Below are 27198 nucleotides of genomic sequence, written 5' to 3'. Positions count from 1 at the left end.
GAGATCAATGGCCCCGTTTTTTTTGTATGCTCACCATACCTATGACGCGGAGGACCCATGGTGCGGTCTCCTCAGGAGTCGCTTGCTGACATGTGTAAGTGGGCACGCACAAATTCTACGTAGTCCTTCACTATATCATTTTCAGGCTTACAAGCATGTATTCACATCCCCGAGTTCGGTCGACAAAGACCCAAAAGCCACGCGATCTGGAAATGCTCGGCTTCATGGCATGAACCGCGTCACCGTTGCCTCCATAGCTTACATTGCTACTCAGGTTCATAATAGCATATCTTTATAGCTCGATAATCTTGACGTACATACAACTCCAGGTCCGATTTGCCCTAAGCTCATCCTCGGTATTCTCACGAACCGACACATCCACAGACTCTGAGACATTTTACCACAGCCTCCTTGACCTTTTCGAAGACCCGGACGAATCCAAGGAAGTCGACGAGCTACTGACATGGTGGAATCGGTATTATTTTAACTCTTCGACATTTCGCTGAGCTCATTACTATGTACCCAGCCAGGTTTTCCCTACATCCTCTGCAGCTAAACGGCCTATTAGCGCCAATAGTGCCTTATCCAAAATCCGAATCAAACGCCTTGCGGCCAAAAACACCTCTGATTCAAATGTAACTGTAGCCTCCACATAGTCTTTGTTTAAGCACTTTATTATGTACTAAATACAAACACAACCTAATACCAATATGTTTTGGCCCTCGCAACCAAGTTAACATGCTGAAGAGAACAAAAATAACAGAGTCTGTGGGGAAAGCACAAGCTCACTTAAATTGCAACGGATGGCCAGACCTCGGCGGTTGCTGCAGTATGGTACTGCAATACCATCGCTCCGCACGCTCGAGTTGAAGGCCGCTCGAACCGAGACAGCCTGCCCTTGTAAGATATCACCTGGCGTCGGCATCTATGGAGAGTTTGCGGAGACAGCACAAACTCGCTCACCTTGCAATGGATGGCCAGACCTCGGCGGTTGCTGCAGTATGGTACTGCAATACCATCGCTCCGCACGCTCGAGTCGAAGGCCGCTCGAACCGAGACAGCCTGCCCTTGTAAGATATCACCTGGCGTCGGCATCTATGGAGAGTTTGCGGAGACAGCACAAACTCGCTCACCTTGCAACGGATGGCCAGACCTCGGCGGTTGCTGCAGTATGGTAATGCAATACCATCGCTCCGCACGCTCGAGTCGAAGGCCGCTCGAACCGAGACAGCCTGCCCTTGTAAGAGATCACCTGGCACCGGCATCTATGGAGACTTTTCGGAGACAGCACAAACTCGCTCACCTTGCAACGGATGGCCAGACCTCGGCGGTTGCTGCAGTATGGTAATGCAATACCATCGCTCCGCACGCTCGAGTCGAAGGCCGCTCGAACTGAGACAGCCTGCCCTTGTGAGATATCACCTGGCGTCGACATCCATGGAGAGTTTGCGGAGACAGCACAAACTCGCTCACCTTGCAACTGATGACCAGACCTCGGCGGTTGCTGCAGTACGGTACCGCAATACCATCGCTCCGCACCCTTGAGTCGAAGGCCGCTCGAGCCGAGACAGCCTACTCTTGTAAGACATTATTCGGCGCTGGCAATTATGGAGTCTCTGTGCAGGACAAAATAGTAAGCCAACATTATATACGATGAACATATGTCGTCAAGATTGGGAAGGATGACAGCACACTGTCATTGGTTACTCACATTGTGTACTCAGCGAAGTTATCCCATCCAATCTAGCGTTATAACTATATATTCCACAGCAACGATGAGGAAGGCTTTGTCGAGATTATGATGGCTTGCATGCGACAGCCGTATTGAGACAACATGGTAACGCACTATCATGGTTCCACATCCTTGGACACTTGGCAGCGTTGATCCCACTGTAGTCCAGCCATATATAGCTTTATCTGACGTTCGCAGTTCATCTAGAGATTGTGAAGAAAAAATAAAATGCCGAAAGTTACATGCCATGACCAGGGCAGGGCAAAATTGTAGTGTACGACAAGTAATACTCAACTAGGTGATTGTGCGGTATTTTAACAACATAATATTCCTTTGTCATGCTGGTGGGTGTTACAATATAGGCCATCTTGATGATCAGCTGGTAGATAAATGTAATAAAACCGTCACAAATGTGTATTTGGCAGGTTGTATCCAACTTAGTCCAGGTATACAAAGCTTTCTCAAACGAAATACAATTATGATGCATATTATACAAATTGTACTTCAGATAAAGCTTTCTCAAATTTTATCATTTTCGCGTCGGTTTCCTGATGTACGTTCGTTGATGGCTAGAAGACTCCGAGTCCGGAAAGAGAATTCGATGCATAAAGGGATCGGAGCACTTTTGGTAGGAAGCTTGAACACTGCGGTGTGTCGAAGGATAAAATTCATTGAGCCATTGAAAACGTTCGCTGCACCGGACCCGAGCTAGACCAGTATACCCAGGGCAGTGACGGGGACTATGACATGCATTCATTAAATGTGGACAAATATATGGAGTTCAGAAGACGCCATTCTATGTGCTTTCACTCATCACTGAAATAGTCCGGACCAAATCTGTGAGGGCTGCAGCTCTGATGTTCAGTCTCGTGAATGTACTAGTGTCATACTCTATTGCATACATAGTGGCTAAGCTGCGCCGGACGGACCCGGAAATTCGAATTCCCAGATGGGCCTAGGGCCTAGTGCAATGCGTTTTGAATTTCATCTGCGAAATGTCACGCTAGGTCATGTGATGAACCGGTGTCAATCCGTCCCAACTTCCCAGTTTACGTGACTGATAGCAGGCGCCGGAGTCATACTAGTGTGTGGCAATTTTGGCTCCCATCATGATCACGAGATGTAGGCGAGGTTGAGAACGGTAAGAAAACACATGACTTTAGAACAAGTCAATTGATCCGAACAACTTTAGAGTCCCTGGTCTATTTTGCCCTTCACATCCTGGCAGGCTCAGCTGTTGGGTGTTGATCCTATATTCGATCTGGACAATGCTGCTTCTGCTCTTCGTGAGTTGGGGATCTCCGAGTAACCATAAACGCCACAAGGATTCTTACTGTTAACGATGAGTACGGCAGAAGGAACCAGCAGCCTGAGCATCCTTCGGACCGCAGAAAATCCACTCGGGATTCTGTCGGAACAATCTGCGACAGCTGGCTAGTCAGGCTAGGGTTGCCTTTACAAAAGGGGTGTACACATGCTCGGAATATACCAGTATCACGATGTCTGAGAGCGCAAGATACAAGTGGCCCCTTTCATTGTATAAGAAGTCGTGCAATCTTGGGTCAGAGACTGACCTCCCCTGTCACATCTTTTCAGTCTTTGGCTCATGGCTAGTCCAACTGTTACCAACGCGCGTTCCGTGTCCGAACCCACAACGCTGCGCCAAGACGCTAATACCGAGTCGTCCACAGGCGCAGCTAGTACAATTGACACAGAACATATTTCAGTCAATGATGACCCCCGTCAATGGAGTCCTGCCAGAAAAGTGCGTGTATCACGCCATGTACTCTGCGATTAGCCTGACGCTGTACTACATATAGACAACGACTTTATGGATTGTATCACTGGCTACAATGGTGTCTGCATTAGCTTCCAACATCCAAAATCGTTTGTCGCACATCTTTTCACAATGAGTTGTATGATATTGATAGTCTTGCAGCCTCGAACTCATTGATAGAAGCAGATTTACATGCAACAAGCAGCCAGGTTAGCTGGACAATGGCGGCGTTCCTGTTCCCACAGGGAAACTTTCCTCTATTATGGACCACAGCAAGTGAGATTAAGGGTCGTAAGGTCGGTTAAGGTGTTCCACTTCTCGGTCTGCGTGATAAATGTGATCTCGTTCATCGCAGCCTGTTTATCTCGTGGGTTCGGCATTGTTCGTGGTAGGAAACGTTGCTTTGGCACTTTCAAAGACCATCGAGGTGATGATCGGCATGCGAGCACTTCAAGCTGCGGGGTGAGCATTTATCCAAAAAGCACTGAGTACTAATTGATCATTGACGCCTTCTCCTGTAGGTCATGCGCTGCCATGGCTATTTCGGCCGCGACCCTGGCTGATATCTACGACACTCATGAGCGAGGGACCATGATGGGTATTTTCTTTGCTGCACCTCTCTTGGGACCCGCCCTGGGCCCTATACTCGGCGGCTCGTTGTCACAAGCCTTCGACTGGCGCGCCTGTTTCTACTTCCTGCTTGTCTGTGCAGCAGTCGTATTCTTGTCCTTCCTCATCCTGTTCAAGGATACACACCGACGTGAACGGAGTCTAGCCTATCGCTCCGCTTTTCAGCGACATGCTTCCAAAGAACGCGTTCGGAGTCCAAACGAATCTATCATAGCTGGGAATGAGTCCAGCAAGGACCAAACACCTGTCAAGGACGCCGAGAAGCAGCTCCAATCGCTGGAATATATCTCAGCGGTCACTTCTAAAACAGGGCTGGACGATGTCAAACTATCATTCAAAGACATCAATCCCTTTCCGCCATACTTGCGAATTCTGTCGCGCAAGAACAATGTTTTAATTCTTATTACTAACGGTGAGTGAAGGGTTGTCCTCATGTACATGATGTCAGTGACTTAACTTCGGGATAAGGACTTATCTTCGGATTTAGCTATTCCCTTTCATACACGTGTTGCCGCACTCTGGCCGGTCGATATGGTTATAGAGCTTTTAGGATTGGCTTGGTCTTACTTTGGCTTGGTATAGGTGAGATCCTCACCCTAGATTGTAGCAGGTGGCTAAATTTCTGCGAAGGAAGTATCGCTGGGAGTGTGATTGGCGGCCGTTGGTCCGACCGAGTGCTTGCGAAGATGATGGAAGCGAACGGGGGCAAATGCTACGCAGAAGTGAATATTTTCTATATTCCCATACACTTGTTCATTGACGTCTTTCGAAGATGCGCTTAGAGAGCTCGAAACTGGTGATGCCATGGGTACCTCTGTCTGTCATCGGTTATGCTTGGGTGTGCGAAAAGCATGTCAACGTCACTGTCATCTGCGTCATGCTCGTGCTTATTGGATTCACCTCTACGTCGGTAGACCAGCCATTCTTTGTCGTGATTGCGTTGACATCCATTTCCAGATGGATGTATACGTGTACATTGACATACCTCGTTGATGCCAATCCTGGCCGCTCGTGCACAGCGGTTGCTGTAAATAGTTCGTTCCGAGGATTCTTTTCCTTTGTTTCAGTTATGATTGCTGTACCGCTTCAAGTGAGGTTTCTTACTATTTATTGTATCTATAAATTCTAATGCCAGCCCGCTCTCCGCGAAGGATGCTCTAGGAGATGGGGGATTGTATTCAGCCTGGGGTGGCGTATTCGTGATGACAGAATTATTAGTTATATTGGTACTGCGCAAGGGAGAATCATGGCGCAAGGAAAGTGAAGGGCCTGAATTTGAATGCTAAAAGAATTATGAATCGGCATCTTCCACCACACTCATGGATAACGCGATTTACAGGGGGCCCGACGTTCGAGTTAAAACGATAATATCAAGTCCCAAGTATATGACTTAGGCTACATGTATTTTGGTTTACATTGTACGGATTCTAAATAACATAGAGGATTGCATAGACTTACCCAAGGCTAATCATAGTGATCGATCAAGATACATTTCGGACCACGCTGGACTGACAGCATAAGATACGGATACCATTACAAAAGAAGGGGACGCCATTGGTCAACGCATGGAACCTTGGGCCCCATTACTCAGCAAGACTGCAATCACAAACCCAACAGCGGAAGACCTCATCCCGAAAATATTTACAGAAAAGGAGTGATATACCCGTGTCAAAAATAAATCATAGGCCGTTGTATGTCCCCAAATCCTGCCTGATGATATGATCAGGACGATTCATGTCTGTACGCCTCCCTGGACCAACCCATATAGACCCTGTTTCTTGGCTGCTTGCTTTGATAGTCTCTTTCCCTTATCTCCTCTTCTTCTAGTCCCACACAAAGTCCCTCACCTGACTCTTGAACCACACTTCCTCCTCGCGTGGAAGAGGTTGTGCCCCATACACATGAAGCATCCTAAGCGGACGCACAGCGTCGTCTAGTTCACAGACGTCCTTCCATGAATTCTCCTGCCCCGCAGCCTCCCTCCGGCTGCTGACCATTGCCTTCAGTATCATCAAAGGTAACTCCATGACGAAATCATCCCTCGCTATGAGGTTTAACGTGGTGACACGGGGCCACAGGGAACAGTTACGACGAGCGAAAGGTGCACCGAGGAAATAAAAGATGATCTTGATGCACGAGGAATGGCTATTCACGATGGTAACAGTATCACCATGCCACGGGCGTGTTTTAGGTATCCACCGCAAGCCGCGTGTGGCAGCGCACCTATCCAACTCCAATGAATTTGAGCGGGGTAGCGATAGGCGACGAAGTCCATGGATAGAATCGCATTCCTGGAGAACGATGGTTTGACATTCACCACTGAATGCAGTTAGAGCGTCTTCGATGCATCTGCGCAGGATGACTTTCTCTGCCCAAATTGTGATTGCGTCGGCGTAGGTTCCCGGATAGGCAATGACAAACTGCAGGTCGTCGAGAATGAGGCAAGGTATTTGCCGCGGTATTGCCTGCAAGGTTTGACCAAGCGTCATGGATGCCATTCTATTGATCGGAGAGCCGCCGTAAATGGTCAGGACCTCGACGTGTTGCATGTTATTCTTGAACCACTGGAGATTGAGGTGACAAGCTATATTCTTGTCGATGTGAAGGGTCCTGAGGGCGGGACACACCAGTTTTGAACACGGTTCCAAGCCAATGGTATAATGATGACGTCTAACATCTGTCAATCGTAAACAGTCGAGCTGGGGCGCATATCCCGCTAGCGCGTCCAAGTTGCGGTATTCATCGAAGACGCCAGTGATTATGAGGCTCTTGAGTCGTTGAAGATATAATAAAGTAAAGTATGGGGGAAAAATTCTGCCCAGGAATTTATCTTTTATTACAAAATGGACTGGGTGACTCCCTGTCTTCTGTAACTGGGAGCTTACCCACTGGTCGTTCGTAGACGGTGCCCAGGATATCCGAGTCCACAGCTCCGGCATAGAAAACACAATGTTTCGCCAGCGTTTGCACACCAAAGCCACGGTGTGAGGGAACGGCAGGCCTCTTGCGAGCATACGGTGCTCGTTTTTAGGGGTCGCCGTCATATCATCTTCGACCATACTTTCAAGTATGATCTTGAAGATACTGCACATCGTCTCTGTAGGAAGCGATTGAAAGGAGCGCTGTGTCATTTTGCCGTTGACTACTGATAGTAGAATCCTAATGAGACAGAAATCTTAATCACTGGAGTATGGACCTACCTCTTCTGAGTCGACCAAGTGTTTGTGTTCCTCAGGGGTTAAGTCAAGATTCAAATTTCAAATCGAGTGTGTCTGTAGGGTGCGTCCAAATAAAGCCAAATACTCGCGGTGGCAGAGGAGTAGTGCACATGCGATTCCTCTCAAGAAAAATCGACCTAGACACCTACCTGTGACGGCGAGACAACGCTTGGGTGATAAGTCTAGAGGCCGCATGTGATGCTGAGAGCTGCAATGAGCGAAAAATGTAAAAACCCAAGATCCGAGTGATATTGAAGACCGAGGTATTACTATAAATTGAAATTACAAACTCGTTGCTACATACCGTTCCAATGAATGACCTGGGTCTATCCTTGTATGATGAGTCTTGCAGAAACCAACGCAATGATACCATAACCACATCTTGACCTATCGTTGTGACGCAATCTTGATAAGGGCTCTGAGCGCGCCTCCTCCCCGCAATACTATGCGGTCCGCCTTCTCTTCGCCCATTGTTGCATGTACGACTAGTCGTGCGAGGACTTCGCCCTGTGGTATAGTCATAGTTATTTATTTTTCACGGATTGGAGTGTAAGCGACTCACCAACTCCACGAGAAGCGCGACCACAATCAGCCTTCGAGGAACCAGTCAGGGTGAATCATTCAACTTTAACACCGTAGTAGATCTCACCAAATAACAATCCACGTTATTCGTTCCATTGCATTGTTGTTCAAGTGATCATGTATAGCAGTCGAGCTGAAAACAAAAACCCATCAGTTGCTTCTCAAGCCAAATTGCAATGAAACACCCACAAATTCGCTCGCCATTCCGAGTTTCTCGTTCAGCACTTGTACGCGTTCATCAATTTCCATGTATTCTCGTACAGCTTCATACAGCCCTCCCAGACTTGCTTCGCTCCAGAACAATTCTGGAACGTCCAAGACATTGCTCACGAGATTTACGTCGCGTCTGAGCTTGAATAGCTTGCCTGTGAGCCTCATCGCATCACGGCGTTTGAGGTTGATAGCACCAGAAGAAGCGAGCTGTCGTGGTATGGATACGGTGCTAGGGGATGAAAGCACGGAAGAGGCGACAGACTCATAGTGTGCAAGGAGCGTAGACTGGGCGAGGGCATGCGCAACGGACAGTTTGAGCAGATGAGAAGGCGACTTGAAAGCTACTGTGTTTTAGTAGGGCTCATAAGACACGGTTTGAAAACGTACTGAAGAAATCGTGATATATGCGAGGATATGAAATCGTCGGGTCATGCTAGTTAACGTCAGGTGAGGAGCTGTAGAGGTTACAAAATAATGACATACCGCAAAATGACATTCCTCAATCTCCCAGTCATCTTCTTTCATTGGTCGTTTCAAAATACTTGCATTACTAATGTCCTCGATAATAGCCCGTTCTTGTCCCTCGTCTAGTCCAAAGAAGACAACAACGCCATAAGCAAAGAAGACCACGTCCGCGATACGGTCTTCTTCTTTCACCTCGACTTGCTCGTGTCTCCTGTCCTCTGCCCTCTCCTTCGATTCCTGATTTCTCTCGTTTGTACCATGCCATTCACCCTCACCCTCTTCAGCATACTCCGCTTCCCCTTCAGCCTCAGATTCCACATCAGGACGAGGCGGGGGTCGGTGAGATTCCGTATGGGATCCAGACGTCATGTATCCGTCCGAGGTCCGTGGTACGTCTTCCTGAGGGATAAAGTATGAACCCTGATAGCCATTTTCCTCAGCTTCAGCAAGGCGTTTCTGGAGAGACTTGGCTTCTTTGACAGGGGCGGCGGAAGAACGGACGCTGGTGTTAGGCCCGTACCCAGGAAGGAGCGGCAGGTGATACATCTATATGACACCAGGACAAATTACATGACGCAGATCAGGAACACTGACACGGAAATGAACAACACGAGACTCACAACATACATCGCCTCGTCAAACGCTCTTGGTGTAACATTATGCTCCCTCTTCAAAAAGCTCGCGAGCAACTTCATCCTCAGTTCTTCAGCAATACAATACGCTGTAATTCTCTTGTATCCTGCTCGCTTTCTCTGTTCCTTGCTCATGCGCTCGCCAGCTGACTTGTATTCACGAATGACACCGGTATCGGTCTCGTAGCCGAGGATATCATCGGAAACGGTTGTTAGTAGAGGCTTTGTTTGTGGTGCAGAGGGTAAAAGGACAAGCTTTTGTGTGGTCTTGGAAGACCGTTGAGCTTTCTGGCCGGTGGTGGCGAGTCCCGAAACAGAGGTGCGTCGAGGTGCTGGCGCGCGCGGTGTAATAAGGCCATGCGCTGGACGTGGACGGTAGCGTGCTGCTGGTGGAAGACTAGGTGTACGTAGTGGGCGGGAACCGGACATGGTCGTTCAGGTCAATTTATGTAAAGTGTCCCTGGAGTCCGTGTGACGATTAATGTGCTCAACTTTGAATGTTCAGGCTCTGCTAGCCCCAACATTCCACACCGGTTATCGTTGGCAAGCCCAACAGTTTTTCTTCGTTCAACACGCTACCGGCCTTGGGCATCTTTCTATTTTACTGGACACCTTCACATTTTATACTTAACAATTTAGTTCAGCTACCTCAGCGTTGCGTATCACGTCCCAGTGAGACTTTGTTCTACCAAGTAAACCCCCATGAGCTCTGTCAACCTACAACCAAGGGTCATGCTGATAATCGATGGCGCAGAGTTTCTCCATGACGACCCGCAGTAGCAACTGAGTCGGTTGTAGGTTGCACCGACCCTGGACGTCGCGAATACAACTCTTCGCTGTGATCAACTTGGAGGAAAGATGTTGTATGTAGACGGCTCGTATATGCATGTGCTTTTGTTCTGAGTCAGTTTCTTCTACGCTGCATTCCAATTGATGCTCTGGATAAATTGCACTAAGAGTCATAGTACCACTGGCAGTTGTGCTTGCGAGTTATCGCTTCCTGGTATGCCAAATGCTAGTAGCACTAGTAAAGGTGTTGGCTTGGGGAAAAGTTTATGATTGGAGTATTTTTGTTGGGATGGATGGCTCAGGCTGCCCTTAAAACATAATGTTATGCATAACTGTCTGGTCGCTCTATTAGCAGAGTTGTTTAATGAAATTGTGAGATGCACATACCTGCAATTTTCTCTATTGATATTGCGACGGTCGACGTTATCGATTCCACTGTGTGGTTCGACGTGATCATAAACAGCGTTCACTTACTCGCCACGCCGATCATAACATTGTTTGTCAATCGTTTGCACTTGAAATCCGTTTTCAAAACTTTAAGTACGAAATAGAGTGACTCACTGCGTGCCTTCCCTCATAGACACCACGCAATAACAAGGGCAAGCTCTCATTGTCATGTGAATACAGGAAGCCTTGTCAGTGTTTCTGATGACGGTACGCGCACGGGTCAACGAGACTATTTGTCGGAGTTTGAAGAGACAAAGTGTAGAAGGACGCTCCATTTGACTCGGAACTGCGTCCTCACTGCACAAAACATTCCCAACTCATCCGTCTCCACTACAAATTTCACATGGAGTGTTCGAAAAGTGTTAGCGGTCCCAAGGTGTGATCTCAACGACTATTCTATCTACACGTGGTAGTCCAGTAGATGGAACGATATGTAGCCGTTGTAAGTCAGTTACTGAAGAAATATTGCATCTCGCCTCCATGAACAAAGACTTCACGAGTCGTCAAATGCACCTGATTCGGCACTGTCTCAGTCACCGTGAGGTAAATTTCTCCGTTTAGACAATACTCCTTCCACAGAACTGATATTTGACTATAGAGAATAATCGTCTGATAGACGCCCATGCTAATATATATAGACATAGTTCAATCCACTCAGAGGAGATATAAACGGAACGCACTTGAATTCTCCTCAACTTTGATCCCTCGTGCTTCATCCATCCCAGCCTCCGTCCTCGCGAAGTTTGAACTGGTTTTTATCTTCATCAAGTTGCAGGACGTGGACAAGGCTATATTCTCGGAAGCGAACCTTGCAATGTCTCCGAGGTTGATTGGTGCGTCGAGTATTTCATAGGGACGGGCGCAGGTGTTGACTCGGTGACGGTAGTGGTCAAGATGGCACTCAACTATGTCAATCGCCGTATTCACCTGAGCTTTGATGTTGACGCGCTCGACCCAAGTGTTGCATCTCTTCCGATGCAAATGTGTTTCGAAGGTCACGATTATTCACCATGTATCCTGAGTCTGATACTGCGGACACTCACTACACACGGGCACAGCACGTTGGCTTATGCAGATCCTTTATACATCGTTTATCCCGTTCCATTGGGACTTGGAATTTAACACAAAGACTTCAGTCTGTTGTAGGAGTATCCACGACGGGTAGACGATGTCTTCCTACGTCAATCTATTCCAAGTGAAATAAATGTGAAGTTAATAATCAGCACTCACCAAAATCCCGCAGGTGTGTGGTGGCCTTATAGGACATCTGTGAGGCGATCCATGAGACTGGCGTATTTGACTTAACGGTGCGTCTATTACTTTCGCTCACATAGTCCCTTGACGTCTGACATGTTCCTCGGACGCAGATAACTTGTGGATGTAGTGAGCATACGCGAGACTGTAACGCGAGGTGCTTACTAAAGGACCCACTATTTTGTGAGGGGAGAGTGGTTGCATGAGTTGCTAAGGTGTGAAATTCGCATCCAATGTCTCGGTGGAGTGTGCCCGACAACCCGGAGACGCGGCCTTCTATTGGTGGTTGGCCATATACCTACATCGTTAGTATTAATGACTATGGCTTGCTGTCCGATGTGTTTATATTAATGGATTTTGTCGATAGATTTTGAATATACAATTTCAGATGGCAATATTAAGTCTGTCGATAACGCCAGGAGGACATACACGAAGAACATACCCAGCCAAAGGGAGAATACCCTCGATTCAATAATATTTAATGTGCCGTGTTCAATGATTATGAATAAATACCCATTTAAACATATCCACAGTCGCGTCGGGGAATATCCGGGTGGCCTGCGTGTCATACTATTGTCATAATCAAGGTCAGTGGATGCATTGCTTGGCCCGGGGTAACAATCTGTTGACCACAACGCAACAAAGAGACACGTTAAGACTAAGCGCGACGGTCCATCACCTAGTAGTGGTTGCTTCAACAGTTTAAATACTGCAACTTGCGTCTCTTTCCTCCTGTTCAACATCCATCGCATTTTGCCTTCCGCATCTACCATCTAACTTGTGTACTGTGAGTTACTCTTGTACACTTACTTCACCTTCTGTCACTCACCTCGTCCTGCCACAGGCTGGAGCCTCGCGCCATACACACTTCATCTCAACTATTCTAGATAATCAATTATGCACCAAGAGCCGATTCAAACGGGTCAAGTGCCAGTCCAAGGCCCGCCTCAACTTGGGTTTAATCCTTACCCCCAAATGATGCCCCAGCCTCCACTTGTGCCCTCGCGATTCAGGCCTTACCCCCCAGAGGTCTACGTATATTGTTATCAACAATATTTACACGCAACTGGCCAAGTCCCTGGACCGCCAAACCCAGTCCCTCCCCCTCCCCCTCCCCCTCCCCCTCCTCCACACCATTTGGGTGGGTATCCCCCCGCCTTCCAGGGTATGGGTGTACCGCCAGCGGCTGCGCCGCTTCAACATCCTTCCGCACCCCCCTTGGCACAACCTTCCCACGACACGCATTCGGAGCAAGGACCGGAGGAACAAGCACCAGTAGCTGACGCTGAGGAAAGCGCTGTCAAGCGCGGAAAGCGCAAGGCGGTGGACTTGGATGACGATGATGCTCCCCCACGAAAAAAGCAAACGCTTGTTGACCACCCCGATTTCGTGAGTCCATTTTGTACTTAGTTCTAGCTATTATGCTGACAATCTTTTCATCAGGAACTGGTCGAAAACAACGGCGAGGTCCGTTACAAGTGCTGCCTGTCGCAGTGCGAAAACGTACCTGCAGTGCCACGCGCTGGCATACAAGATCATATCAAATCGAAGAAGCACCCGCAGGTCAGGTCTCGGTCCCCATCCCTAGAATATTACGAGGCGTAAGTACTACAAGGCTTTGAAATGTGACTTTGGAGCTGATATATGAAATTTTGCTAGTGTAAACGACGGGGACTTTTTGAATATAGGCGAATCTTATTCCAACAACCAGCAAGAGACTTACGGGATATCTCAAGGAACTTGCGAAGGTTCGACTTCGAGCGAGCCGTTCAAACCTTTTTCTAACAGTTTTGAAGACACTACCGATTTGACTTCGAGCGAGTCGTTGGAAACGTCCGACAACAGTCTCGACGAGACTACGAATTCAGGTTGGGACGAGGGGTTCAACGATTTTTTCGACATTGAAGCAGCTTGCGAACCAGTTTCTGGTGAGCAGATTGAAGAGTCGGTCAACAATCCTGAAGAAACTATCAATTCGGCTTCGGACGAGCGGTTGGACGAGTTTGCCAACAGTCTCGAGAAGAATTTCGAAGAAACTGTCGATTCGGCTTCGGACAAGCAGTTGGAAGAGTCTACCGACAGCCCAGAAAAGAGTGGTGTTCACCCAATGGACAATATGACGTCGGAAGAGTTGCTCGAATATTGTATCAACCATCTTGATGAAACTTACAACTTCACTTAGGCTCCGGGTGAGTCGTTGGATGATATATATGTTACATTATTTGTTTTCTTTCTAGGTATTTTGAATCGTTGCAGCTTTACCCTTACTATATATTATGATTATGACATACTGTACATGAATACATGCTAACTATGATGCATGCTAACTACAAGCCGGTCTTGCTGAACTCGTAAAAAGTACATTGCGGGGCGAATTCGGAAAGGTGTGAGCTAGGCTGTACTACTCAGTCCAGACAGAGTGAAGTGAGTATAGTAGCCCACTTCGTCGTTAATGCTGCTGCTGTATACCGATCCTACTGCGGCAGTGACGAGAATTAGATCCGCCCTCTTTCGTTTAATTACAAAGGTGCGCTTTGCGGCCGTACTAGTGATGCATCTTGCAAAATGAGAACATCGAGCTCCGACTCCCACGAAGTCGTAAATTTGGAACTCAAAAGTCAATCATTGCTTCGATGGTCCAGGCCCATGGACACGCGAGTTCTCTACGCGCTCTCCTCTCGAGCTACTTATGAAAATGTACCAGTTTGAAATCGGTATAGACGGTCCTGACCACTCATTGTGAGTCTTTGTCACAAAGTGCGAAGGGCTGAATTAACTACTAGCAACCGTGACTCTTCTTCCCTCCCACTCGGCACCTGCGGGATTATTGTCACTCGATGACTCAAGCACTGCCAATCTGCGAGTGAGTTTGTGCCTAACAGCTCCTACCCAAAACCATCTCTTTCAATCCCAGTTAGAGATGAGGAAACGGCGGGGTGAACCGACGAACCAAAGACCCTCACAGGCTCTTTTCCAAGTGACTGCCAACACCGCTCCAGCTGTTTATATCTTCACGCGACTGGCCTAGCGCCTTCGAACTCGTCCGTCCAGAAAGGCAACCTCATGTCCAGTACCTCGGCGATGCAGTCTAGTAATCGGCTTATCTAGTTCGCGGAGAAACATTACCCGGCAGCATTCCCTGATCGCAAAAACCTATGAGGACATGGCCGGGATCATGGTTACGAGCTCATTCGGGATTCATATTGACTTTGTCTTACAAATATTGCTTCGATCCCAAAGCGTGACTCGGAAGTGGATCACAGTGTACGATGACATATAAGAAGAACTTCCTGACGAGGAACGCATGATTATTCCAATCGACATTTTCGGCGTGTCCGCGGTATGCTCGGATAAAGAAGACTTCTGTGCGCTGTGCCCTACCCAGGAAAAGAGGGACTTCGTGCCAAAGTTGATTGGCCATGCGCCATGATGGTGGATAAATTGTGGGTATGCAGATCGAGTGCAAGTCGCGAAGGGTATGAATTCATTAACAACGTTTTCTTCATTTACACAGCAATCATTCTTGCGTCCACCCCGGTCGGCGTTTTTCCTATCGTCCGTGGCGCTGCAGAAACATTCCTGTTTCACTCTGAATTTCCGTGTTGACATCATAGTTGGAGAACGAGGTAGGTCCTTGTCGGAAACGGTGGTATCCATGTGCTGTGCGGATGCTTGTCATACATTGTATTGGAGAACACTTTGTGCAATACCTATTTAATGGGAGCTTGGGTAGCGCCTCGTGTCAAGGTAGAACTTGGGATTGCCTCAGGTAAGAAGTTGTGAATAGCAGACACCACCTTCAAATTTCTCATCACGAATCCGAGGAATCTACCATCATCCACAACGTCCATTGGAGCATACCTAACTCCCTTCGGGACATATGGGTTTCCGATCTGTTCCAGATGAACTTCCTCTCCTTCATAGTTCACCCAGAATGCTTTGAACTTCGGCCCATGCGAAGATATCAAGAAATCGAGTTTTTCACCCGTGTCTCGTGTCTTCCGCTGGCAAATTGATATCAGACGACGGTAGCAGTTTGCCCTATTAGTATCAGGCCAAGGCGCCTGGGGATGCTCGCAGGCAATGACACCCACCCAGGGCAACTGGGAGAGGTCATCTCCTGCCTGCATCCCACTAAGCAGGGAGTGGCGTGAAAGACCTATTACAGATAACGGCGTGTGACCTCCTGTTATACAGGGACCCAAAATTGAGCTTGGAAAAGTATGAGGGTGCGCCGGTATCTAAATCAAGGATATTTGCTTACGCCCATATGCGCCCGGGTTTCGGGTTTGAGAGAAAATGTGGCAGGATGTTGCGTGTCCAAATATCGCGTGTGTGGAGATCATTCACCACTTTTTGTAATTGAACGGTACGTGGTGGGTAGGTTTCTCGAAAAGTGATGTCTACGATTTGGTCCGGACGTGGTTTCATAAAATAGATCCTTGCGTTCATGGCAGGGGTGCCGTTGAACATTGATATATCGTTATTCGGATAAAGCTCTGGCGAGTTGTGGCCACAAGGGGAAACTAACCGCGTTACGCCGACTTCTTTCAATTCATTCGGTAATTACAGCCAGTTGACTCATGGTTTAATTCCCCTGTGTTGATCCTATATTCCCTGCAGAGAAGTTCAAGTACAGTAAGTGAGTGAAATGCGCGGCCGGAACAGCTCAACATCATTCGAACATGTCGATGGAGGCGTGGAGCAATCTATTTGATACTGATATGTAGTAGTATACAGCCCTGAGAAATTGCTAAAACTGTCAAGGTGCGAGTCAGGTTCCATCTGCCAGGGCCTCTTCGCTGCCTTCCTGCATACGAGGGGACAGGAACCCTAGATCCACAGCGTTCATTCTCTTTTTTCCCTTCGTGTCCTCCGCATAATTCTCGTAAAAGTTTGTTTCATCTCTCCTTGACAGCCCAACCTCCTCTTGGTCGCCATCTCCGTCGATGCCTTCTCCCCGTCGACCAGGACCATCCCAGAAGTGGAAAGCTTGGCTGTGCACACCGTAGGAAGTCGGAACAACTTCCAGTAAGTCACCTCTCGCAATTTCAATTGCAGGTATCTCGCTCGCAGGCAACCCGATCAGATACGCGAGAAGACATCGGATGACAGAAGAGTGTCCGATAATCAAGAGGTCTTCTTTTTCACGTTCCAATTCAATCAAGATGGGTTCCAGGCGAACTAAAGCCCAAACAGATTTTCAGAACAAAGATTACACACATATATATACAAGAGGAAGTAGTATTACCAGATAAATCGTGATAGCTCTCAGCTCTGGGAGCGCGGAATGCGTATGGATCCTTGACGAATCTTGCCCACTCCTCGGGGTAGAACTTTCTCGCTTGATCGGGAGTAAGGCCGTCCCAGACCCCAGGATTGATCTCGCACATCTGCGTCTTCTCGATCACCTTGATTTTCAAAGACGAGCCAGTCGTGACTTTTGTTTCTGTCAGCTCTCCAGCTTCGTCAGTGGTTAACACATTCCGTGCAATCGCAGACTGTGGTGGTATAGTGAGATGAGAGGTAACAAGAGGGAGCTGTTGCGGAATTGAAGTGGAGTGTGTTGGGGTCAGGAATGGCCAAGCGGTGTGATGGGCACGACGCCGAGTTGATGTCCATATCTAGTGAGCTGTCTTAAAACGAATCCGTACAATAAAGATCGAAGGCCACATACAACTAGGCGTCTATCATTAGGGTCGAACCCATTCTGCTCGAGCGATTTGGCACGCCGCTCGACCACGAACTCTTTCAGCCGCTCAGAATATTCCCACCCAGCAGGAGAAAGATCTGAGTCGGCTTTGTAAGAATGTTCAATGAGTGATTGTCCAGACTGTCAGGATATTATGGATCAAGTGACAGCTATAGTATACTTTACTACCTACCCGAGCAAAGTAGATCATGCGGGGTCTGTTGTGGATATTCATGAGGAAGAAAACGATTCGCGACTACTCATAGGATCAGTCATCCTCGAAAACCGATTTTAAATCTTCGCCTACCTGCAAATAACCACGAATGTTCTGCGCAGGGATTAATTAGGTCAACCAAAATGAAAGTGCGTCGGGACCTACGTTGACCATGATCTTCTCGCCTACCTAATTCAGCCGTGCGGGTGAGCAAAAAATTGAAAGAGGATTCGTATACATGGTACACACATTTATTATACGAATAAATGGCCAAGTGGTTTCTTCAACCGTCTCGTACGATTTTTCGCGATCACGGATTCGTTCATAGTAATCTTCCACTGCTTTGTCTGGATCCCAGCCGCGATACTACACCATATTCAGCAAAAAGGTAGCCGAGAAGGTGAGGGAGCTCACATCAGGAGAGGATATCTTGACGTTCCGGATATTGGTCTCTATAATCTCTTTGTTATCGCACACAGATTCTACATCGAAGGAAAATAAGCGACTGTTTCCCAATGAACATGGTGAGGCATACCAAGGATGATCACATGAATTCCCTGCTTATCGTACTTCTCTGCCAAGGCCTGCCGCGTAGTTCGTGAGCCATTATTGGCATCATAAATCACGACCTGTCCACCGGCCCCAAAGAAGTCCTCGATGAGCTTTTCGCAGCCATCCGACACCATCTTGCGCAATGCCATGGTCTCTGGACTCTTCTCGCCTGTTGCCGGTAGCAATTCATACAGGGCTTAGAATATTGAATGTATGCGCACCTAACGTGAAGTAATCTGGCGGCAGTTTCTTGGCACCACCAAGGGTCTTCCGTCGATAGTCACCCAGAGATACGACCTGAGTCTTCACGCCCATCCATCTGAGATAACGTTCGAGCGCGCGAGAAATGTGTGTTTTACCACGAGCGGGTAAGCCAACTGTTAAGATGAGAATCTTTCCAGCATGAAACAGCAACCCTGAAGCTGTTGTGTAGAGGGGTGCCGCCATTCTTCGATGCTTCAATTACTTTGGTTGGATATATGTACTACCTCGCCTGATGGGGATTGGCGTTGGTACACTCGAGGAAAGGTCGATATCCAATTACGCAGTCACTTATCTTATCTCCCACGGCCTTGTACTTAACCGAAAATTACAGTAGTAACAGTACGGCACCACTTCATATCATTCCTTCCAGCTTCATCAGGCAATTCTAGTATCACCTTCACCACATTTCTCCTCGCCTTCAAAAATCCACTGTCCGTAATATCGAGCTCTGTTCACGCGTCTGTACAGGCAGCATAATTAAACTTTCTTCGTCAGCGTCATGGCCGAGTCAAGCACACCGACAACACAGAGAGATAGAAAACAAGAGGCGATGTTGAACTCACCGGTAGTTAGTGCACCCCGTCAGATGAAGGAGAAGGATCCGCCACCATGTGGTGCACAGTATCACCAGGATGTACTTTGGGAAGGCAAGGAATTGTCCGGTTGTGTTGGTCCGAGGACTGTGTACACATTTTCTCCGTGTCGTATGATGGCACCATCCACAAATGGCGGTCGATTGATGGGAAGGAGCTCGTGGTTTCTCAGGGCTATGTCGATGCTGTCAATTCCCTCCATCTTTCCCCTGAGAGCCATCGTTTTGGCGCAGCACTGACTACTCAGTTCGCATCTGGAACCTCAAGATCAATCAGCCAGTCGGAGACCCACTCTTGCACGACGACGAACTTTGGGCTGTTTCCACGTCCTTTAATGGTGCCCTCCCTTGGATGGAAATATATATGTATGGCGCCTAGATGCAGCACTCAAAACTACCGACAACGGTCATGTGAGTGTGTTTATTCATTGTTATTGTCATTTATAAGTGGCTCTCCGTTGCCTTTCAGAGTGTGGATGAGAGCAATGCAAAGCCTATGCACAAGCCGATGCAAAGCTGAAGGCAAGTCGTCTGCGTTTCCCTCTTGTGCTGTATCTCACTTCTCTACCAGGGACGTTTTGTCAGATCTTGTATGCTAGTCATGTCTGCAAGCAGCAACCTATCAAGAGAGGCCTGTGGAGATATCTCAGTGCAGTTTTTGTTCTGAAGCTCTCGCAAGTCTGACAAGTGGTATAAGGCAACGACTTCTGATACCAACTGCTCATCGTCTACCTTTCGCTGCGTTGTAGCACTCGACCTCAAAATCTGCCACGATCAGTACCGCTCAAGCCCCGGCGTTGGAATTTCAACTTATTTCCAAGAGGAAAATCCACGCATTGTTGAAGTAGCTGCCGGCTGCAAGAAAATATAAGCGGCTTCCATCGCTCCTTTTTGGTATGGTGGAAATTAATACAGTTGCAAAGAATTTTTGTTTCTCCTCCCACCGCAACAGAATTGGCCCGCGCAGCAGCAGCTGCATATTAGGTGTGCAACATACGAGTTGCATTGAGGCTGATAATTCGATGCAAGGAGCTGTGTCGGGAACACAAGTGTCTCAAGAACGCCCGATGGAACAGGAAGGACTGAAAGGGGAACCAAGGCCAGACCTCTATAGCGAGAGGCTACGGCTTTCTCTATCCAGGACTGACTACGACACAAGCGCAGGACTACCGACCACGGGCCAGGACTTCTGCTACTTACTGCGCCAGGACCCCTGGCACTCCCGACGACCTGCGCTAGACCATTCTGGTACACCGACGGAAACGCATACAGGTCAATCTTAGGCTGCGTCAGGGATACAAGTGTTTCAAGGACACCCGACCACAACGCAAGGTGCAGGTGCACTGCTGCTGGGGTGGGAGATGTTTCTTGTGAAGCAATGAGCTGCTGCGGATTTTTCTTTGGAGCTTCCTTTGGTCGCCGTCGCATCTCACATCAGTCATGAGGCCATCAAAATAGTACTTAGTATTGTTATGTATTTCAGTGGAGAATAAAACCAAAAAGAAACTCAGCTGGGCAAGTAAATGCTGGGCTGAGGATTTCCCATTAGCCGACTTGAACGACTGACCTCGTCATTACTAGTGACGCGCTCTACCAACTGAGCTAAACGGGACACACTTTTGAGGCGCTCATGCAACCATATCCGCTTGGCTCTTTAATAGTGCACTACAAGTATTGGGTAGTCTCCCCTAGACAACAGACCAAGTATTACACAAATAAAACAGTTGTTCCTTCTATGTCAGAGCTTACTGCGTGGCTCCTCTCACTGCTCCTGCGTAATGTAACGTTGCTTGCCACCACACCACCATCCCAAGTCCCAGCAGACCGTGAAATGTACCCCATACAACCTCAGGTGTGAGATTCACGCTATAAGGTGGTCATTCGAATCACCTTAAGAAAACAAGTAAAAGAACACGCACGACTCTAAGAAGGGGCCTAGGGTATGGGGAATGAACCTGGGAGTCTGAAACAGAATGGTTGATACTACGCTGTGGTAAACGCAGAATCCTATTGCGAGTGCACGCTTTCCCGGAAGAAATTCTAGTTGGAAAATGTTATTCGCTTCATATTTCTTGAAGCAGCGCGCGGATGATACCTGGTAAAGGATATGCCAGGAAAGCGGTAATGCAGGATCCAGTGACCAACGCGGAATACAACTGGGTGGTGTAAATAGCTATACGCATGATGAATCTTGAGATAGGCAAACCTTCAGCATAACCACCGTGGTGTTGTTCATCTGTAGAAAGGGAAGGCTCTGTGGGGACCAGAACGCCTGGAGGGCCAGCGGTGCCTCCAACGCGATATGCAGCAAGAATACAGCAGATCTAGTGAATGTTAAACGCATCTTTGGTATAACAGAGCCTTACTTACAGCGGGCTACGTGCAGCGTGCACAGACATGATGAATCTGAGAGTGACAACTAGTCCTGTGAAGTGGGACTGAGCAGACGGTAAACTTCCCACTTAATGTCGTTACGTAAGCAGGGTTGGCTTATCTGCTTGGTGCCTGAACTGAGAGACGCTTGGAGTTAACATGCATGGCTCAAAGTTACAAACCCACGACTGAGGCGGGTCTTTCCGAAGGATTTTCGCGGTCAATCACCTTGTTTTAATTTAGCAAGGTCGCCGATCAAAGAAATAGTCTCCTGCCTGCAAAAGGATTGTATTCCCCGAGGTTAGGCTGCACACCTGACTTATAAGTAGTTTGATTGCTGTTCCAGCCGATAGTCCACTCGATTAAACCTCTGTTTAGAAACAATAACTATATACTATACATATTTTGACGAGGGAATCAGTTGGCATAGACCAGCAGCCTACCCTTCACTCTTCACCATCGTCTGCATCGTCACCCTCCGCAACCGCACCTAGTGACGATGAGCGGAAAGTCGAATAAGCTTCAATGGCATCCAGATCCCGTTCAAGATCTATGTGTTCCTCTCCAGCAGCATCTCCAGCAATAGCACGCAGTCTCAACACCTCTTTCCTCAGATTCTCTATTTCGCTATCTCGACGCTCTACCCGACCTTTGAGCGTTCGAATAAAATCGTTCCCGCATCTGAGCAGCTGAAGCTTGCTGACAGCTTTATTTGGACCATCCCCACCAGCTTTTGGTGGTCCTCTGGGGGGTAAAGCACCCGGAAGGATCGGTTCATCAGGAAAGTTCTCATCGGAAGGCAGCGGAACTGGTGGGAGCAAAATACGCAAATCGTCATATGCAGTCTTCAGCGAATCACGACGTTTTTGTTCAGCGTCCTTGTGCGACTTGCGATTAGGAACAGGAGGTGAGAGTGCAGAAGAGCCCGCATTTACGGATGATGGCGTGCCAGCTGTTAACACGAACAGAATTTCACACCAACATTTCGATGAAATTGAGAACAAGAGCGCACCTGGTAAGATCAGCTTAGGACCAGGACTGATGTACGGCAGTGTGCCCTTCCTGAGTCCTTTGTTTGGTGCACTGCTATCAGGCGCTATCCTGGCCCTGGCTGGTTCTTTCACCCTATCAGCTTTCTGGGATGTGGGTGCTGCGGCAGTAGTGAGACTACTGCTAATACCCAGACGGCCAAGATTCATTATGCTTGCGGGAGTGACCGGAGTCATTGGCGATGTCGCTTCAGGAGTGCTCGGTGCTGCAGGATTGGAAGGAGATCGGCGAGGTCCTGGAGGCGCGGGGGGCGGCATCGACAGGTCGACAGGTGACGGTGAATCTGTTTCCATGATGGTGCTATTCCTGCGAGTTTTGGTGGAGCGTAAAAGAGGGGTATTTGTCGCGCTCTTGGCATGCCTTATGGATTGTTTCGCTGATTGACGTCGGGGAAGCCGTGGAGGGTCCCCGCTTTCGCACCGCACGCGCCGCATCTTCTGCACTTGGTGATATCGTGCGCTTATTTGGGGAACGTTGGTTATGGTATGCCTCAAGCCAGGGGCTCGTCAACGGAGAAATGTCGATGTCAAGGTCTGGAGGAGGTATGGGAGGGCTCATGTGATGAAATACTATGTTGGCAGGTGCAGAGCTAGAACCTGGATGGCGCGTGTCGCGAAGATATTGCGGGGAGACAGAAACGTCATGGGGAGAGGGAAGGGAAACAGGGTCAAGTGTATGCGACGAGTACACGTCCTGAGGAGGATTGGAGTATTGTGAGCCAATACGGTCGATGAACTCTGGGTTGGGCAAAGGGCGTAGCTCCGTGGAAGACACTACGATGATGATGAGGGTGGAATCTGGAGGTAAACCAAAGGAATCTCACTTGGAGTCGGAAGGCCACTAAACGATGCAATCTGATCCCTTGCGGGCTCGACGCTGGTATCATGCGTATTCAAGGCTGATTGTCCACTGATAAGGGCGAGCTGATAAAGATAATACTTCAGCACGATGTTCAAATCACGCTGTTGTGCATCTGCACCAGACAAAGTGGGAGCGTGTGACGGAACAGGGGTATTGACTCACCTGCTGCTGAAAAATTTGATTCTGAATTTGATTTTGAAGCTGCTGCAGCTGGTGCAGCTGAGTAAGCTTGTACTGCTGTTCAAAAATGACCTGAGGGGTGAGGCTCGTGGAACTGGGCAAGGCCGGAAGTGACGTGCTGTCCATGCCCTGCATAGACATGAGATTGTTCATAGCCATAAGATCTAATTGTTGATTGAAAGGAGGAGGGTTGACGGTTCCGGTAAAGTTGAGCATCCCAGAATTCGATCGTTGACCATGCACAGCAGCTGCGTTCATAACTTCGTTCTGCTGAGAGTCATGGCCTCGTTGTTGGTCAGAGGAAGATTCCGGAAACAGAAAGGCCAAGAAGTCCTTCTGAAGGTTCAAGTTGTTATCTTGACGACTTGAATCCATTTCCTGGTGTAATACAGAAAACTTGCAAAGATTTTTCGGGATCGTCTGTGTCACAGAAGGACAAAACGGCGAATTTAGGAACAGCTGTCGACTTTCCAGGACAGAGGACAAAAGCAAAAATGGAAAATCTAATCTTTCAATCACACACTAACAACCCCCCAAGTCTATTTTCATATTACATTAACCCCTCCGCTTATTATGTAATACATTTTATTAACGACTCGCGTTCTTTGTCGACGCGACTTGACCTTGCAGTGTGTACCTCCTCTAGTTTGCTATCAGCCTATCACTAGATTTTTGAATATCATGTCTGCACGAGACCGTCCTCAAGTACGTATCACTTCTTACCATGGCGCAAAGCGGAATCTTCTCGGAAACCAAGCTGGAAATGTGCCACCTGCATGGCGGGACAGCAAGGACAAGCAGAAAGAACGAGGAAGCAAGATTCTGCTCAGCAGGCTCCCTGTAGATGTTGGAGAAACAGAAGTCGAAGTGCGTGGTTATCCCAACATCCACCTGAAAAGCACAGACCACAAGCCACTGTTCATAGGAACTGTTCAAGAAGTCCATAGGTCCTTTGAAGGAGTGCTTCGTGATATACAATACACAAGGGCGCTCGAAAGGGATGGCGGTAATAACGTTCCAGCGCCCAGGGGATGCAGCCGCAGCTCGTGAGAAGTATGACGGTAAACTCATCGACGGCAGTAAGCAATTTAAACTCGCTTCTCTGGTCCATTCGGCCCGTTTATATGGATTTTGTGCCTAGGACGTCCAATAAAGATTGAAATAATTGTTGATTCGGATGATGCCGCAGGGTCTGCACGGTCTACACCTACATCTGCAGTTCCTTCGCTACTAGGACGCATCGGGAATTTCGCGGGTACTCCTAAAAGTGGCCCCCTTGCTCCTCAGAGTCAAACATTGAACACAAGCGTCTCGCCCGTGTAAGATATTCTTTTTAACTGGTTTCCTGGATTCATGATGGAATCCGATTTTTCAGGCCCCTTCAAAAAATTGTAGTGTCACCGCGCACTGTTCAGACTGCTGGAACGAAAGCCGTATCAAGGCGCCGCAGGAAGGGCCCACGACGCATAAATAAGTCAAATGTTTCCAAAAAGTCAGTTGCTGAACTGGACCAGGATATAGAGGAATATAGAGCTGCCGCTGGTGGTCATAAAGAGAGCGGTGACCAGTAGTTCATGCGTCTTTCCCTGAGAAGTCTGGGCGAACATATCACCGATTCCATTCCCTATATTGTACAACTCGCTATTCGTTTGAGAGCCGGACTATAATGAGATAATTTAATTGGTTTCTCCAGGTGTAACCCGCCGTCCGGATTTTTTTTGCGCAAGAGTTTTTGAGATATGGAACACTCATCAATTTAGTCGACAATCCTGTCCGGCTACATAACTCTACTTGTTCTGTGCACCTATATGGAGCAGAATTTCGAGAGGACCCGCACTACGGTACCTCCTAACCTTTTCCTAGCCCCAGTTTTGTTGGATATTACGACCGCGGTCTAAATACATATCCTTTATAAATGGATCGGGAAGATGCGTTACACCGGTTTTGACATACGTATTTGAAGGCAACCCATTTGTATATTCCTTCGTGAAAGTGGTGAGGACTATGATATTTTTTCCCGGAAAGGTCGAACCCCCTCGCAGCTCACTAGCGCTCACATATCATCCGCCATTGAGATTTCCAATGGGAGGTTATGCCCCGCTCCATGTGTTCCCTACAAGTAATATTAATGTGTCTTCGCACGGCATACCGGAAGGTCCCGTTGAAAACAATGCAGAGCGGTACTTACAAGTAGCAAAAATCCAGCCACAGCGCAGCAATATGTCACCTTTCGAACAGCCAGCCATCTGCCCTGAGAAAACTCATGTGAGCCAGGTGGACGCATCACTGGATAGTGATGTGTGTAATAAAAAAAAAATTAAGGAGGCTGTACCACATTGAAACCGAGATCTTTGGTCTATTAATCTCGCACTCTGACAAATATCATTGTGATCCCAAGATGGATGAGAGCATACTGGGTGGCAACATCCGGCACTTCGCTGGCAGCGCCGGACACCAAGGATAGAAGCAATAGGCGGGGATGTGTTTCTACCCCGCCGTATTATCACCACTTTCCCCTAAACTCAAATCAATCGATAATCTGTCAAGAAACGCTAGTGCCACAATAAGTAGATGTCGATAAAGTGCAAAAGCGGTCGAGACTCGTGACGAGACAATTCAATCCATATCACGTTGTCTCGAAGTGTTGTAACCCGGGGCGGTCGTCATGCAACAACTCGCTTGTTCTGGGGCCAATGACGTTTCGTCGAAATCAAAGCAAAGCAAAGCAAAAACAAAAAGCGAGCCAGTGTTGTCTTTTTAGGACCATTTAATATCCTTCATCATCGGTAAGGGTTTTGAAGGGTTTAACAGGTCAAGGAACCAGTGACCTCTGTCGCATAAATTTCCTGCTCGATTGGTCGCAGGGAGGGCTACACCAGACTGCTGAAAACATGCCGCAAGCATATTGTTTCGCAGGATATCGCCTACGAGAGTAAACAGTATTTATTTTTAAAAAATGTGTCACCTGCACTATTGTGTTCCGCCTGAAACTCGGCAAATTCTTGTACAACACGCGAGCCGCACGCTAGCCTCGAGGCTGTGATTAGCGCCCTTCAAGATCTGTCTCATTGAATTTTAGTGAATGAGTGAAGTCGACTTACGTTCTCCAAAATGAAGGTCCACGTTCATTCACGTGTATCTGCTCCACCATGACGGAAGCAGAGAGTTACTTAGGTATTAGGCCTCGTTGTGCCCCATAGGGAAGTACATCGTCGCGGAGTGATGGATTCTCCAAGCACACGCCATAGGCGTGTGTCAGTGCGTGATTTACGGTGGTAAAGAAGACCTACTGAAAACTACAAAGTAGGCCAGATCTAGAGCTAGTGCGTAAATTAGCGACCGTCTTAATAATTCAATTAAAAGGCGCGCTCGACAGCTACGGCATGCCGCAATAACGCCGTGAGGTCCATCCGTTTGTCGTGGAGGATGCGCGGGAGGGACTCGGGATCTGGAAGACCTTCTTTGTTCTTCGGGGCTTGAATGGATCCTAACGGCGAGTGCTCGGATGCCGCGAGCCGTAGGGATATTTTTACTGGGACCACCAGTGATCACCTATCAAGAATCAAGATGCTGTGGAAGCTCTGTTAGAAAAATCAGCACCATTCAGGGGATGTTAATTTCATCTGATTGCGATGGATAAGAGTATTATAACCAATCTTAGTTTCACAATAGAGCAAGATT

General features: G+C 48.0%; 13 protein-coding genes and 1 non-coding gene across 14 annotated transcripts; 5 read left to right on the top strand and 9 right to left on the bottom strand.

The window, feature by feature from the left end:
* Positions 1 to 7: 7 nt before the first annotated feature.
* Positions 8 to 656, top strand: F5891DRAFT_949569 (uncharacterized protein; the record flags this gene model as incomplete). Its single annotated transcript, XM_041374884.1, has 4 exons — positions 8 to 94; positions 146 to 274; positions 330 to 475; positions 527 to 656. The coding sequence occupies 4 exons, from the start codon at positions 8 to 10 to the stop codon at positions 654 to 656; spliced, it is 492 nt and encodes a 163-aa protein (XP_041227866.1).
* Positions 657 to 733: 77 nt separating this feature from the next.
* F5891DRAFT_978980 (uncharacterized protein) lies at positions 734 to 1852 on the bottom strand (the record flags this gene model as incomplete). The annotated part of the gene is made up of 8 exons (XM_041376828.1): positions 734 to 741; positions 790 to 925; positions 964 to 1095; positions 1134 to 1265; positions 1304 to 1422; positions 1474 to 1577; positions 1712 to 1743; positions 1847 to 1852. 8 exons carry the CDS (start codon positions 1850 to 1852, stop codon positions 734 to 736), a joined length of 669 nt encoding a protein of 222 aa, XP_041227865.1.
* Positions 1853 to 2923: 1071 nt separating this feature from the next.
* On the top strand, positions 2924 to 5646 carry F5891DRAFT_181590 (vacuolar DHA amino acid exporter). Its single transcript, XM_041370820.1, has 10 exons — positions 2924 to 3497; positions 3553 to 3619; positions 3672 to 3805; positions 3865 to 3971; positions 4031 to 4551; positions 4608 to 4721; positions 4770 to 4861; positions 4912 to 5045; positions 5097 to 5229; positions 5291 to 5646. The coding sequence occupies exons 1-10, from the start codon at positions 3339 to 3341 to the stop codon at positions 5423 to 5425; spliced, it is 1596 nt and encodes a 531-aa protein (XP_041227864.1). The 5' UTR covers positions 2924 to 3338; the 3' UTR covers positions 5426 to 5646.
* A 265-nt stretch (positions 5647 to 5911) lies between these two features.
* F5891DRAFT_181523 (uncharacterized protein) lies at positions 5912 to 7413 on the bottom strand. The gene is made up of 2 exons (XM_041370818.1): positions 7340 to 7413; positions 5912 to 7284 (listed from the first exon to the last, which is right to left on the bottom strand). The coding sequence occupies exon 2, from the start codon at positions 7268 to 7270 to the stop codon at positions 5963 to 5965; it is 1308 nt and encodes a 435-aa protein (XP_041227863.1). The 5' UTR covers positions 7271 to 7284; positions 7340 to 7413; the 3' UTR covers positions 5912 to 5962.
* Positions 7414 to 7997: 584 nt separating this feature from the next.
* On the bottom strand, positions 7998 to 9745 carry F5891DRAFT_181567 (uncharacterized protein). The gene is made up of 5 exons (XM_041370819.1): positions 9238 to 9745; positions 8636 to 9163; positions 8540 to 8585; positions 8129 to 8493; positions 7998 to 8072 (listed from the first exon to the last, which is right to left on the bottom strand). Exons 1-5 carry the CDS (start codon positions 9676 to 9678, stop codon positions 8055 to 8057), a joined length of 1398 nt encoding a protein of 465 aa, XP_041227862.1. The 5' UTR covers positions 9679 to 9745; the 3' UTR covers positions 7998 to 8054.
* A 1037-nt stretch (positions 9746 to 10782) lies between these two features.
* Positions 10783 to 11770, top strand: F5891DRAFT_1025676 (uncharacterized protein). Its single transcript, XM_041361379.1, has 4 exons — positions 10783 to 11023; positions 11124 to 11318; positions 11372 to 11680; positions 11729 to 11770. The coding sequence occupies exons 1-3, from the start codon at positions 10966 to 10968 to the stop codon at positions 11605 to 11607; spliced, it is 489 nt and encodes a 162-aa protein (XP_041227861.1). The 5' UTR covers positions 10783 to 10965; the 3' UTR covers positions 11608 to 11680; positions 11729 to 11770.
* Positions 11771 to 12808: 1038 nt separating this feature from the next.
* On the top strand, positions 12809 to 14072 carry F5891DRAFT_1025672 (uncharacterized protein). The gene is given in 6 exon segments (XM_041361378.1): positions 12809 to 12836; positions 12849 to 13128; positions 13183 to 13340; positions 13399 to 13487; positions 13536 to 14035; positions 14051 to 14072. 4 exon segments carry the CDS (start codon positions 12907 to 12909, stop codon positions 13919 to 13921), a joined length of 855 nt encoding a protein of 284 aa, XP_041227860.1. The 5' UTR covers positions 12809 to 12836; positions 12849 to 12906; the 3' UTR covers positions 13922 to 14035; positions 14051 to 14072.
* A 1117-nt stretch (positions 14073 to 15189) lies between these two features.
* F5891DRAFT_1025667 (uncharacterized protein) lies at positions 15190 to 16209 on the bottom strand. Its single transcript, XM_041361376.1, has 2 exons — positions 16004 to 16209; positions 15190 to 15951 (listed from the first exon to the last, which is right to left on the bottom strand). The coding sequence occupies exons 1-2, from the start codon at positions 16189 to 16191 to the stop codon at positions 15450 to 15452; spliced, it is 690 nt and encodes a 229-aa protein (XP_041227859.1). The 5' UTR covers positions 16192 to 16209; the 3' UTR covers positions 15190 to 15449.
* Positions 16210 to 16433: 224 nt separating this feature from the next.
* F5891DRAFT_1025666 (6-phosphofructo-2-kinase-domain-containing protein) lies at positions 16434 to 18728 on the bottom strand. The gene is made up of 10 exons (XM_041361375.1): positions 18419 to 18728; positions 18181 to 18366; positions 18060 to 18127; positions 17895 to 18011; positions 17811 to 17834; positions 17739 to 17759; positions 17625 to 17687; positions 17417 to 17572; positions 16991 to 17363; positions 16434 to 16923 (listed from the first exon to the last, which is right to left on the bottom strand). The coding sequence occupies exons 1-10, from the start codon at positions 18642 to 18644 to the stop codon at positions 16514 to 16516; spliced, it is 1644 nt and encodes a 547-aa protein (XP_041227858.1). The 5' UTR covers positions 18645 to 18728; the 3' UTR covers positions 16434 to 16513.
* A 1003-nt stretch (positions 18729 to 19731) lies between these two features.
* F5891DRAFT_181449 (uncharacterized protein) lies at positions 19732 to 20555 on the bottom strand. Its single transcript, XM_041370817.1, has 2 exons — positions 19967 to 20555; positions 19732 to 19908 (listed from the first exon to the last, which is right to left on the bottom strand). Exons 1-2 carry the CDS (start codon positions 20479 to 20481, stop codon positions 19812 to 19814), a joined length of 612 nt encoding a protein of 203 aa, XP_041227857.1. The 5' UTR covers positions 20482 to 20555; the 3' UTR covers positions 19732 to 19811.
* A 37-nt stretch (positions 20556 to 20592) lies between these two features.
* F5891DRAFT_t60 lies at positions 20593 to 20665 on the bottom strand. Its single transcript has one exon. It is a non-coding gene; the product is annotated as a tRNA-Thr (tRNA).
* A 5-nt stretch (positions 20666 to 20670) lies between these two features.
* Positions 20671 to 21732, bottom strand: F5891DRAFT_1025659 (uncharacterized protein). Its single transcript, XM_041361374.1, has 6 exons — positions 21702 to 21732; positions 21424 to 21654; positions 21260 to 21377; positions 21149 to 21209; positions 20973 to 21093; positions 20671 to 20919 (listed from the first exon to the last, which is right to left on the bottom strand). The coding sequence occupies exons 2-6, from the start codon at positions 21450 to 21452 to the stop codon at positions 20799 to 20801; spliced, it is 450 nt and encodes a 149-aa protein (XP_041227856.1). The 5' UTR covers positions 21453 to 21654; positions 21702 to 21732; the 3' UTR covers positions 20671 to 20798.
* A 34-nt stretch (positions 21733 to 21766) lies between these two features.
* On the bottom strand, positions 21767 to 23989 carry F5891DRAFT_1025656 (uncharacterized protein). Its single transcript, XM_041361373.1, has 4 exons — positions 23496 to 23989; positions 22862 to 23249; positions 22439 to 22836; positions 21767 to 22378 (listed from the first exon to the last, which is right to left on the bottom strand). Exons 1-4 carry the CDS (start codon positions 23890 to 23892, stop codon positions 21873 to 21875), a joined length of 1689 nt encoding a protein of 562 aa, XP_041227855.1. The 5' UTR covers positions 23893 to 23989; the 3' UTR covers positions 21767 to 21872.
* A 55-nt stretch (positions 23990 to 24044) lies between these two features.
* On the top strand, positions 24045 to 25232 carry F5891DRAFT_1025653 (uncharacterized protein). The gene is made up of 4 exons (XM_041361372.1): positions 24045 to 24384; positions 24443 to 24596; positions 24659 to 24836; positions 24893 to 25232. The coding sequence occupies exons 1-4, from the start codon at positions 24199 to 24201 to the stop codon at positions 25086 to 25088; spliced, it is 714 nt and encodes a 237-aa protein (XP_041227854.1). The 5' UTR covers positions 24045 to 24198; the 3' UTR covers positions 25089 to 25232.
* The last annotated feature ends 1966 nt before the right edge of the window (positions 25233 to 27198 follow it).

Source organism: Suillus fuscotomentosus (assembly GCF_016647785.1).
Source record: "Suillus fuscotomentosus strain FC203 chromosome Unknown F5891scaffold_18, whole genome shotgun sequence".
NCBI lineage: Eukaryota > Fungi > Basidiomycota > Agaricomycetes > Boletales > Suillaceae > Suillus > Suillus fuscotomentosus.
This window is presented reverse-complemented; position numbering and strand designations above follow the sequence as displayed.

Excerpts from the sequence above, each read along its gene's own strand:
- F5891DRAFT_181590 (XM_041370820.1), top strand. The coding sequence starts at position 3,339 with ATGGCTAGTCCAACTGTTACCAACGCGCGTTCCGTGTCCGAACCCACA. Across the intron at positions 3,806-3,864 it reads GTGAGATTAAGGGTCGTAAG|CCTGTTTATCTCGTGGGTTC; the intron begins GTCGGTTAAGGT and ends CGTTCATCGCAG. Across the intron at positions 4,862-4,911 it reads GGGGCAAATGCTACGCAGAA|ATGCGCTTAGAGAGCTCGAA; the intron begins GTGAATATTTTC and ends CGTCTTTCGAAG.
- F5891DRAFT_181523 (XM_041370818.1), bottom strand. The coding sequence starts at position 7,270 with ATGACACAGCGCTCCTTTCAATCGCTTCCTACAGAGACGATGTGCAGT.
- F5891DRAFT_181567 (XM_041370819.1), bottom strand. The coding sequence starts at position 9,678 with ATGTCCGGTTCCCGCCCACTACGTACACCTAGTCTTCCACCAGCAGCA. Across the intron at positions 8,586-8,635 it reads TTGAGGAATGTCATTTTGCG|CATGACCCGACGATTTCATA; the intron begins GTATGTCATTAT and ends GACGTTAACTAG. Across the intron at positions 8,494-8,539 it reads CATATATCACGATTTCTTCA|CTTTCAAGTCGCCTTCTCAT; the intron begins GTACGTTTTCAA and ends AAAACACAGTAG.
- F5891DRAFT_1025676 (XM_041361379.1), top strand. The coding sequence starts at position 10,966 with ATGAACAAAGACTTCACGAGTCGTCAAATGCACCTGATTCGGCACTGT. Across the intron at positions 11,024-11,123 it reads TCGGCACTGTCTCAGTCACC|ACATAGTTCAATCCACTCAG; the intron begins GTGAGGTAAATT and ends TAATATATATAG. Across the intron at positions 11,319-11,371 it reads AATGTCTCCGAGGTTGATTG|TGGTCAAGATGGCACTCAAC; the intron begins GTGCGTCGAGTA and ends CGGTGACGGTAG.
- F5891DRAFT_1025672 (XM_041361378.1), top strand. The coding sequence starts at position 12,907 with ATGGGTGTACCGCCAGCGGCTGCGCCGCTTCAACATCCTTCCGCACCC. Across the intron at positions 13,129-13,182 it reads TTGTTGACCACCCCGATTTC|GAACTGGTCGAAAACAACGG; the intron begins GTGAGTCCATTT and ends TCTTTTCATCAG. Across the intron at positions 13,341-13,398 it reads TCCCTAGAATATTACGAGGC|TGTAAACGACGGGGACTTTT; the intron begins GTAAGTACTACA and ends AAATTTTGCTAG.
- F5891DRAFT_1025667 (XM_041361376.1), bottom strand. The coding sequence starts at position 16,191 with ATGAACGCAAGGATCTATTTTATGAAACCACGTCCGGACCAAATCGTA. Across the intron at positions 15,952-16,003 it reads AAACCCGGGCGCATATGGGC|CTCAATTTTGGGTCCCTGTA; the intron begins GTAAGCAAATAT and ends TACTTTTCCAAG.
- F5891DRAFT_1025666 (XM_041361375.1), bottom strand. The coding sequence starts at position 18,644 with ATGGCGGCACCCCTCTACACAACAGCTTCAGGGTTGCTGTTTCATGCT. Across the intron at positions 18,367-18,418 it reads GCCAGATTACTTCACGTTAG|GCGAGAAGAGTCCAGAGACC; the intron begins GTGCGCATACAT and ends TACCGGCAACAG. Across the intron at positions 17,364-17,416 it reads CTAATGATAGACGCCTAGTT|ATATGGACATCAACTCGGCG; the intron begins GTATGTGGCCTT and ends ACAGCTCACTAG.
- F5891DRAFT_181449 (XM_041370817.1), bottom strand. The coding sequence starts at position 20,481 with ATGCGACGGCGACCAAAGGAAGCTCCAAAGAAAAATCCGCAGCAGCTC. Across the intron at positions 19,909-19,966 it reads AACAAAAATTCTTTGCAACT|CCGGCAGCTACTTCAACAAT; the intron begins GTATTAATTTCC and ends ATTTTCTTGCAG.
- F5891DRAFT_1025659 (XM_041361374.1), bottom strand. The coding sequence starts at position 21,452 with ATGTCTGTGCACGCTGCACGTAGCCCGCT. Across the intron at positions 21,210-21,259 it reads CCACGGTGGTTATGCTGAAG|TTGTATTCCGCGTTGGTCAC; the intron begins GTTTGCCTATCT and ends TACACCACCCAG. Across the intron at positions 21,094-21,148 it reads CCTGGCATATCCTTTACCAG|AATTTCTTCCGGGAAAGCGT; the intron begins GTATCATCCGCG and ends TTTTCCAACTAG.
- F5891DRAFT_1025656 (XM_041361373.1), bottom strand. The coding sequence starts at position 23,892 with ATGGATTCAAGTCGTCAAGATAACAACTTGAACCTTCAGAAGGACTTC. Across the intron at positions 23,250-23,495 it reads AATTTTTCAGCAGCAGGTGA|TGTCTTCCACGGAGCTACGC; the intron begins GTCAATACCCCT and ends TCATCATCGTAG. Across the intron at positions 22,379-22,438 it reads TCCTAAGCTGATCTTACCAG|CTGGCACGCCATCATCCGTA; the intron begins GTGCGCTCTTGT and ends TCGTGTTAACAG.
- F5891DRAFT_1025653 (XM_041361372.1), top strand. The coding sequence starts at position 24,199 with ATGTCTGCACGAGACCGTCCTCAAGTACGTATCACTTCTTACCATGGC. Across the intron at positions 24,385-24,442 it reads TTGGAGAAACAGAAGTCGAA|GAACTGTTCAAGAAGTCCAT; the intron begins GTGCGTGGTTAT and ends CACTGTTCATAG. Across the intron at positions 24,597-24,658 it reads CGGTAAACTCATCGACGGCA|GACGTCCAATAAAGATTGAA; the intron begins GTAAGCAATTTA and ends TTTTGTGCCTAG.